Raw genomic sequence first — 10,383 nt, 5'->3', positions numbered from 1 at the left:
AGGTATTCTGGTCAAAAGAGACCAAAACTGCAAAATAACCTAAACACATCATCTTCACGATAAAACATGCTAGTGAAAGAATCATGTTGTGGGAAAGCTTTTCTTTAAAAGCATACAACACATCTCAGAGTTGTTGAGAAGATGGATGAAGCTAACACAGACCAACCTGGGGGAGGAAATACATTCAGAGGCTGCAAAAGACTCAAGACTAGTAGTGAAAGTTTACTTTCTGGCAGGATAATGACTAAGCATGCAGCTAAATGGTTTGGTGAGAAAAATATTCACATGTTCCAGAGGTCCGACCAAAGCTCTGATGTGCCTCCAATTGAGAATCAGTGGCACGAATTGAAAATCGAGGTTTGCAGATTATCTCCATGCCATCCTTGTGGAGTGAAAACCAGATCTATTCTTTATCAGTATGATTTCATTCCTTTTATTCAGTCCAATTTTCCATGATTCAGCAAAGTTAGTGTGCATAGATAAATGCATTGCAATTTAAATGGAAAAGTTATGTAACTATCAACATATTAAAAAACCAAACAAACATGATTTGGTCAACTGTATTAAGGAGAGATGCCGTGGAAGTTTAGAAAAATCAAAAGTATAGGTAAACGCCTTTATAAACTCTAAAACAGAATTTTTTTGCAGTCAAATTAAATATATTAGTGATCACAAACTACGATTTAAAGATAACCGATACAAGCTTTTTAATATCTAGGAATTATAAATGAGTCAAGTTTATTTACATAGCACATTTCAGCAAAAAGGCAGTTCAAAGTGATTTACTCCACTAAAACATAATGCAGATATTGAAATAAAGCAATAAAACGTCTTGATTCAACAAAAGAAACAAAAAACAGCAGAGAAATATTTACTAATTTACAGAATTTATTTTCAGCTTCAGTAATGTGCTATAAATTGTTGAACATACAGATGGAAAACTTTAATTAAATGTCTATTTTTATAGTTTTCCAGTGCTAGAACACTATAAAAACAGACAGAAGCACTTAAAAATGTCTAGAAAAGTAAGAACATTTGGACATGGATTATTTATCAGTTATTTAAACTGAATGTATAAGAACAAGGCCTGAATAAAAATATCTTCAGAGTTGCAATGATTGTTGTTTGTAGCTTTTAAAAAATAATTCAAAAAGCCAAGATATCTAATAAGAAGTGATATAGGAATAGTTTTGAAAACGCAGTTTCCTATTTATTTGACTGATCAACCTCCCTTATGCACGTTTTTTCAACAAACCACCAGGGGGCAGCAAAGTCTAATCAGGCCTACATGAGCGTCCGTTCAGTTTTGCTCCTCATTCTTAAGTTCCCAGTTGACCTTCCAGGACCAAAGACAGCTACAAAAACTTCAACACTGAGTAAAAACCAGTGAGCCTCACACGATGTTATGGAAAAACAGGAAAAAAAATTATTTAAACAAGATATGCTTCCTATTTTATTTCAGCCATGACTTCTAAACACTGATTTTATATGAAAGGAACAAACTGATACAGGGAAAAGTGAAGTGTCCTTTATCACTGATAAGAAATGAAGGGCATGTGAGAAGGACACAGTCACACAATGCAAAGAGAAAAAGAAGGGCACGTGTCCAAAACATGACTTTATTGTCTTAAAACAGGAACAGTGTGTGTAAAACATTATTGTTAGTTTTTTTATTGAGCAGGGATCATATACATATAAAGGAAAATGTGTTTTATACCAGATTTTAGCTCTCAGAGCTAATTTATATCTTCACTTAGTCACACAAAAACATACAAAGAACATTGTGAAAAAAGAAAAACAATACAGAGTATATATATACTGCAGGTACATTCATGAGATAATATGCTGCCTAATAAAAGTTCAAGTTGGAAAAAAGGGAACTATCAAAACATTAAAAATAAATGTTCTACAGCATACAACCATTTATTACTATAACCCAGCATCAATACAGAATACAAACTTTCACATACACTAACTTGGACCCCCTAAGGAACATTTTGGTCACAAGATTCAAGTTAATTTCATGTTTGTATATTTTATTTCTATTATTATTCTACATGCTCAGTCATTCATATGATTCATTGAGGTCAGCCTGAGCTATGCACAAGGAGTGTCAGGAGGAACCAAAAACAGACGTCAGACTGCTTCCAGGAGACACGATCTTTTTCCATAACAGTAAAACCTGAAGCCTCGTGTCAGGTTTGGTTGGTGCCATGCTGGTCCCAACAAGGAGCGGATATCCGAGTGTTCCTGGAGGAAACTGTTCTTTGTGATGACGCCTTGTATCCTGGTAGCCATTTTGACTCTGAAGGGGATTTTTAGTAGGAACCACGGGTAACCATATAAGGAGGCAGACTAAAATATGCTATATATATATATATATATATATATATATATATATGATGTTGTAAAAACATTTCGTATGGTAATATAATTTTGAGAACAATGGGGTCGATGTCTGGCAGAAAAATCCACCCTCTTTTAGTCTTAAGATACCTTTTAAAAATCTCTGCTTATTTATTCTCTTATTCTTTCCCCAAGTGTATAAAGTACAACATGTGAAAAAGATTCTCATGTTATGTTTCCACCTCCTGACCTTATTTCTTGTTCTGGTGGTTTTGGGGTAATGTGAACTGCTATTTCTCCTCAAATAGTGTGCATTATGGGAATAAAAGAGTAAAATTTTTACATTTAAAACTTTATAACCTAGCAAAGATACACATTAGAAACCAAGTTTTCAGTGTCACATGTATTTCTTTTATTGCATCATCGCAACTCTAAAAATAATTGCGTTATTAACCAATACGCAAAGTTACTGTATTCTTAGTGTCATCACCAATTCTGGATGAACTGTTTATTTGTCATGGCTTTCAATATAATGCAAAGCAGATGTTTTCAAAAGGAGATTCTCTATACACAAGGAAACATAGAACATATAGTTAGACGCCTCTTTCCAGTGTCGCCCTTATAGGTGACACTAATCAGGACTTACCCAGTTCATATTAATTTATACTGATATCTAATAGGGTTATCTTGTTGGCCGTTTATATTTTTGTTCTCAATACTTATTTCAAAAATTGTAAGGAAATTTGTGTTGATTTCTGTGCATGAGAAGATGTTATATCATTTGCCTCACTTGAAATATTTTCCCAAAACTTATTTTATCCAGGAGATATAAAACATTCTAAATATTTAAAGCATTGAAAGCAGTTAGGTTAAAACATGAAACCACACATGGTTTTTGTTTTGTTCTTTTCCACGGCTATTTACATTTTACATAAAATCATAATTAAGTTAAAAACTAAGACTGTGTATTACAACAATAACTGCTGGACTATTTGTGCTCTGTGCTCATTTTTAAAAGTTACACATAAGCTTTAATATTTCAATACAAGCTTACTTCTCTGTAATCATATACTTACTGTTGGACAGTGACAAACGCCATCTATTTTCTGTAGAACTTAAAAACCAATGGGGGGAAGACCAGCTGTATAACAGTATCATTTCTACAGAACTTCTGACTAAATTAATCACAGACTTCCTGAACTCTCATTTCCTGGAAATGTGGTTTTACTGCATTTGATCATTATTAGGTGCGTGCTATTAGTCAGAACAAAAATCAGATAATGAAACTCCTGTTCACCATTGTATTTCATGTTGATGGTATTTTTGCTAAAAGTGTTTTTCGTGATAAGACTTTCTTAAGGTTAAACGGATGCAGCTGCACCAACGCTACTTAAACCACTCGGTTAAAAAGGGGTTTAATCAGAAGCCCTTAAGTAGACTCTGCTGAGAGATGATATCAGGTTCTAGTAAATAAGATTGTGGATAATAATGGCCATTATATAAATGTGAAAATTATATTTGCTTAAACAACCATTTATTTTTAGGATCTGAAGTGTATTTTTGGTATTTCCTGCTCCAAACAAATCACAAGCTGACTGCTGAAGCTCTTGAAGGATGAAGTCACAATGAGAAGGAAATAGAAACTTAAATATGCCATGTGTTGAAAACTGAGACAATGAGCCAGTCTTTCCCAAAATCCAAATCCCCCCCATGTCATTTGTAGATAATTACATCAAACAAGACAAAAATCCTAAAATATTTCTGGTTTGGCTGCTGATCAGTTTATGAAGAAGTTCCTGTTATATTTGGGTCTTTGCATCAGGTCCTCCTCTTGTTTGAGGCACTGAGTGTGAGTGGAGGCGGCTCGATGTTCAGCTCCCGCCTGAGGTCCTCCAGGCTCTGCTCCCATCGCCTCTCGTAAAAGATGCTGAGGACGCAGCGGGCCCGCCTGCCGTTCTGCAGGGCCCAGGGGCCCAAAGACGTGAAGAGTGACTGCAAACGACTAAGAGAGGGAGACATGAGAGTACGGTTAAAAGCCGTTACCACAACCTTTTTATTTCAAGTAAATCAACAAATCCAGATTGGCAGAGACAGGAAATGACAGCGAATGAATGAGGAAATGTTTAATGATTAACAGACAAGAGAGACGGTTTACAGTTGAACATCATGTTCCCATATCGTCGCTGTTGTAACAACAAACGAGTCACAATGGTGGCTATTCTATGAATAACGCCCTGGAGAAACCCATCTTTCTGCCAATCTAAACCAATCAAAAACCAGGAAGTCATCTAAAGCACTTCTATATTTTAGTGGTTATATATTACAGGCCGTTTTCCTGTATTTAAGGCTTCCAGAATCAATTCAAGACTAATTATTATCTTAGCTTTTGTTTAAAAATGGTTGATTGATCGATTACTGGCCACAAATGGCTTTGAAAGTATTTGCATAATCCTTGAGCGTCTTCATGAAATTAACAGTCTGCACAGTTCAGACATCAAACAGAAAATCTTGAAAATCAATGTAACTTCTGCAGCTTTGCCAAAGTCAAATGGGCAAAGATTTTAGCCCTGCAAAATAAAACTAATTTAGAAATAGATTTAATAAATGTTACGTGACACTTTGAAAAATGGCAACTTGTTATTTTTGATGAATATCAACTAGAGGAAATGTGTTATCATTTATAAAATGTTACCATTTTGTGTCTACTTTAATATTTTTTAAATAAAGAGGAGGAAAAAATGCTCGCCGGAAAAGCATGGATACATTTTCTTCTCTTTCATGGTGACATTTTTGGGAAATTATGTGACATTGTGAACCATTGATAGATACTTTATTATTTTCAGCCAGGGTTATTAAGAGCCGTTCTGAAAGGTTCAAAGGGCCGCAGGTTACAGTTCTAGATGTTTAAAACGGACATAGGCTTGGTGGAAATTAACGACAGACTGACTTTAATTCTAAATTAAAAATAAAAAAATACATATATTTTATTTTTGTTTCCTTTCCAAATATGTGCTCCATTTTTTCCAATACGTGCACTCAAAATAAAACACATTTTAGTTTGCGAGTGCAACATGATGAATCTGAAAAAGTTCAAGGATTTTCAATACTTTTAAGGGACCCAAAACTTCATCTTTTTCTGGGAACATTCAAGTGCATCAGCACAAGCAGCGCTGGTTTGAAACAAACATAAATTTACATACAACAATTCAGAATTGCTTCAAACAGAGCGAGCTCCAATCAGACATATTGTGCGTAAACACCTTGCATTCAGCCGAAGTGGCCCCAGCACAGCTCCCAGGGCGCACATGGGAAGCCCCGTCTGAGCGGCTTCGAACCATTTCACCGCCACCTCACCTGAAACCAGGACCAGGAGAAATGTGCAAATTACCAACAGGAAGGGGAGAGATCACAAGGCAGTCAGTCAAGGGTGAAGATTTCACAAAGTCTATTTTGGTTTTGAGTGTTTATAGAGAACTGGAACTGTTGCTCTTTTCATTTCTTCGTGCAGCTTGACTCACCCAGCATGTTAGTGGGCATGCCCAGTAAGGTGTGCAGCAGGTCATGGACCTCTCTATATCTCAGCATGATGTAAGCTAGCTCCTCGTTGTCCACAAACTTCACCTCCACTCTGGAGTCAGGCGTCACTTTCTGTCGCCAAGTTGCAAAAAAAAAAAAAAAAAAAAAGAGAGAGACAGACAGCTCGTCCATCAGAAACAGAGATAAGTGGCAACAAGATGAGGCAAGTGAAGTCTGGATTTGTTGAGCATAGACGTACATTATCCTCCAGAAATCTGAGATACTCTCGCCCAAACGACCCATCCGGTAGGGAAGCCATCTTTTCCAGATCGAGTGTAGACAGACGGATTCTTGGCCTTTCTCTGCAGCGTCAATTTATAACAAAGTATAGACTAAATCAAAATGTATCCACGCAGTGGAAGAATGCTGGTCATTTCACCCCTTCGCCAGACTATTTTTTTTCTGTTGTTGTTGCAAGGTTTGATCTTTTTTCTACCCTTTTTTAACGTTATCTTCTTCTAACGATTTTTTTTCTACTGAAAACACATCCAATTAATGGATGCGATTACAGCAGTTAACGATTTAAAGTAATTTTCTAAAATCCAGTGATCATTTTCTGCAAAAATATGCGGCTAACTGACTAAAAGAAATAATTTTCTACCATCTACTACATTTCTACAAGTTTATATGAGGATGAGTGGAGTAGGAGTGATATATGGCCATCAAAAAAACAAAATGCATTGAAATTATGCTGCTTATTTGAACATTTCTATTCAAAATGTTATTTATAGCTTATCAAAAAGACGTAACTACCAGAAGGAATATAATATTAACCAATGATTAAGTGCCTAGTTAAGAAACAGGAGGAAATGGACGGAAAATATGACCTTGAGCCAAAAATGCGAGGATATGTTTGGCAAAAGGGCGAACTGACCAAAACAATAACATTTAACCTAAACCAGGGGGACTCACGTCAGGATCGTGTAACCCTCGGGGTCATTTTTCATCCGCTCCCTTAGACTTATAAGCGCTAAATGTCCTGTAGTCTCTCCCAGCACAGCAACCATGTCTGTGAAGTCAGCACAGGGATTCAGGGCATCAGTAACACTATATGGAGTTTTTACAGCCTAATTAGACTCCAACGTCACAAATTTTAGAAAGAATATAAAATAATGTTTATAGGTATAATGTCTAAACCCGCAGAGCAGCTCACTGGTTGCAAATACAGCTCTGTTTTGTTCCTCTGAGCCTTTTAGGGAGTCTACAAAGGTATGACGTAATCCGAGTTATTTCAGTATTGGTTTACATTGTGACTATTCAAACATGTGGCGTTTCTATCACAAGGAATCAGCAAGGTTCAGACACAGAGTAGATACTGGAAGTCAGGGTCTTTACAGAAATCTGTGGGCCAAACCTGATGCTACCTTTCAGCTGACAGGTGTCTCCTCAGCTGTGAGCGTTTTTCCATTTTAAGCTACTGAAAACGAGAAGCTGGGCGCCATTTCAGCGAAGCCGTTTCATTTGTGAATGAGAAAATTAGGATGTGAAATTTATCTGCCAAATACCCAGTCTTGCTGAAACAAAGAGTAACTGATGTTAAAGATATTAAGCTGCCACAATAAATCACAGTGAAAATACTGCATTACAGTATATACTATAGAAGAAAACATGCAAGGCCTGGAATACCTTAAAGCTTACCTTTAAGGTAATTTTTCCAACTAGAAAATTTAAATATGCCCTTTTTCAAGGTTTTATTGGGTTTTGTTTTTGACAGTTTTGCAAACTGTGCTAAGAAAGAAGCCTGAAGCAACAACAATAAGGCTAATTTGGAGGAGATGAGTTTAAAAAAACCACTGATCAAATGACACAGAAGCAATAGTGTTTTATTAATGGATTCTAAAATGCCACAACAAGGATGGACAATAAAATATTTGTTTTCACACAGTCAGTAAATGTATGGAAACTACTTGAACTTTTCTTCAGGTGGATTTGTACCGTGTCTGTAGGGGTCCTGCAGAGCCGCCACTCCTGATCCGATGGCCAGCAGTGCTTTCTGGAAGGTGTTGGTCTGGATGTGTCCAGGGTATAGCCCATCGTAGCTGTAGGTAAGCTCAGCACCACTAGTGAACATTCGGTGGACAAGCAGAGCTGAGCCAAAGGTGGAACAGTGTTAAGATGCAGGAAGCTAAACATTTCTACTGCAACATGTCAAATGACTGATGACTTTTAATAAATGACCAGCCTTTATGGGCTTCTTTTGGTTTTTACATGGTTTTTCTTTCCCCCACAGTGCATGGTGTATTTTACTGTAGGTCAAGGTGCTAGACACTAAAATATTCAGCTTGCAGCAGTCACGCTGCATTTTTGCAGGAAATGCAACATTTTTCTAGTTTATTTACCTTTTCTCCTAAAAACTGTATCTACACTCATGCATCTGACAGAAGTCAATAATTAAGTAATGAAATAAAGTAGTGTGAAAACTACATGATAATTTCATATTACACATTACAGCCAAGTAGAGTTTGGATGCATTTAAAATGTGTACTTTATTTAACCCAGAGTCCACCTAAAATTCAAAATCTCATTTACAAACTCGCCAAAATGACAGAAAATCAAATTAGAGCAAAAATAAAAAATAAAATAAAAAATGCAACAAACATGCAAACATTTTAAACACATTTAAAATATCAAATATCACTAATCTACAAGCAACACTAAAATAAATGCAATTAGATATTCAACAGTATGATCCAAATTCAAGCACTTCTGTTGCATAAAATGTATACTGCATTGACAATAGCATTTTAATATAGTAAACATTTCTATTAAGTAAATGAAAAAAAATCTATAATTATTTAACTGTGTAAATTAGAGGCATAAATAAGCAATTAATTAAAACTTCAAATCACAAGTTATACCTAATTAGTTTTGTATTTATCCCATTGTTACATAGCAATTGTTTAACTTGAAATAATTAACTACGACAATGTTGTCTACAATTAGACATCAATTAATTCAACTCTTAAATATATTTGTTTTTGCACCCAAACAGTTCACTGTAATTGCAATACTGCAAGTATAATTCATTATACGTTTAATGAAATGTAACCATTTTATGATAAATGTAAGTTATTTGATACGTTTATCAACCTTTAATTAATACCATAGCTCTCCATTGAACTACTGAACCGGATGCTAAAACTCCAGCATCTTGTACCGTTCTGTTTTGACTGCTAGAAGTAAGCAGCTAGGCTAACACGCAGCTAAACAGGCAAGCAAAAAATTATTTAATAACCTACTCGTTGCTTAAAATGCTTTTGTAATTACTTTTGAAGAGAGCAGCGGTGTAAATTCGTACCTTTGAACCCGTTAGATGTTAAATAACTTTGCTTTTGATTGAGCCGTATGAAGGGATTTGACAAGCGCTGCCACATTGTTATCCAAACGTATTGCGCATGCGTCGATGATGCTGAGTCATTAGGGACGGATCTTTTCGACATGCCGGTTCTTCTGTCTTTTGGAGTCGGCTCCTCTTGTCGGTGTCCATTAGTCGATGCTCAAAATGAGTTGTGTATTACTAAAATTAATCAAACAATGAGTACTATGACATCTTCACACTAAATAAACTCATAATAAACAAAGATATATTTGAAGACGAAATTTCTTTGAAATAATGGCATGAAAATGTCCGGTGTTGGGGATTGCTGATGGATGTTTCACTTCGGGTAGTAATTCACCTTCAAGATGACGGTGCAGTCTGGACTAAGAAGTATCACTGCATAAAATGTATATGTGCTCCATATAAATTATATATATATATATATATATATATATATATATATATATATATATATATATATATATATATATACTTATTTTCTTTAATCAAATATGTAAATTTATATTAAATTTATAAAATTTTGATGTATTTATTGTGCAATCACATGAGACAGTAATGTTTAATGCCAGAGGTGAAACTAATTACATTTGCTCAGCTAAATTTCCCTGAGCAACCTTTTACTAAACTGTTGATTTTACTTTTATTTCAGTATATTAATTGAAAGTATTGCTACTCTTATTTGAGTAAAATTTCCAATATCTCTAAATACCAACTTCAGTCAATGAAGAAGAAGCTTGTTTTAGCCAAAAATGCACCAGACACAAACCTACATTTTTGTTAGACTTCTTGTTTATACATTAACTCTGTTGTCTTTTTCCATTTGGAGGTCAAACAGTGAATATTGTCACTGGAAGCTGCTCTGCTCTGTTTTATGATGAGAATAACGTGGTGTTTCTTCTGAATTATTTTGTATTTATTTGGGTTAATTCTTTTATTTAAAGTACTTAAATTTACATAAAACATTATTTGTCTGATGATATCATTTTCAAACATGAAACCAGATAAACTGTGTACCCTTGTTATTAAATACTCTTTTTATTCTTTCTTGGATTGTTAATTTCTTTACCTTTACTAGAGTTAAGGTAATTATGCTACTTGAGTATAATTTTTGGGCGCTCTAC

At 35.1% G+C, this 10,383-nt stretch overlaps 1 protein-coding gene across 1 annotated transcript; it reads right to left on the bottom strand.

Annotated features, from left to right (window-relative positions):
- Positions 1-2,734: 2,734 nt before the first annotated feature.
- Positions 2,735-9,397, bottom strand: coq4 (coenzyme Q4 homolog (S. cerevisiae)). Its single transcript, XM_008424327.3, has 7 exons — positions 9,221-9,397; positions 7,858-8,010; positions 6,835-6,931; positions 6,122-6,224; positions 5,865-5,994; positions 5,607-5,700; positions 2,735-4,348 (listed from the first exon to the last, which is right to left on the bottom strand). The coding sequence occupies exons 1-7, from the start codon at positions 9,360-9,362 to the stop codon at positions 4,165-4,167; spliced, it is 903 nt and encodes a 300-aa protein (XP_008422549.3). The 5' UTR covers positions 9,363-9,397; the 3' UTR covers positions 2,735-4,164.
- Between the last annotated feature and the right edge of the window lie 986 nt (positions 9,398-10,383).

Source organism: Poecilia reticulata, chromosome 12, assembly GCF_904066995.2.
Source record: "Poecilia reticulata chromosome 12, P_reticulata-male-v2, whole genome shotgun sequence".
Lineage (NCBI taxonomy): Eukaryota > Metazoa > Chordata > Actinopteri > Cyprinodontiformes > Poeciliidae > Poecilia > Poecilia reticulata.
Note: the sequence above shows the minus strand (reverse complement) of the source record. Positions and strands in the feature narration are given on the sequence as shown.

Coding starts and splice junctions, on each gene's coding strand:
- coq4 (XM_008424327.3), bottom strand. CDS start 9,362: ATGTCGAAAAGATCCGTCCCTAATGACTCAGCATCATCGACGCATGCG. Junction 8,011..9,220: donor AACATCTAACGGGTTCAAAG/GTACGAATTTAC, acceptor CCTTTGGCTCAG/CTCTGCTTGTCCACCGAATG. Junction 6,932..7,857: donor GCAGGACCCCTACAGACACG/GTACAAATCCAC, acceptor CTGACTTCACAG/ACATGGTTGCTGTGCTGGGA.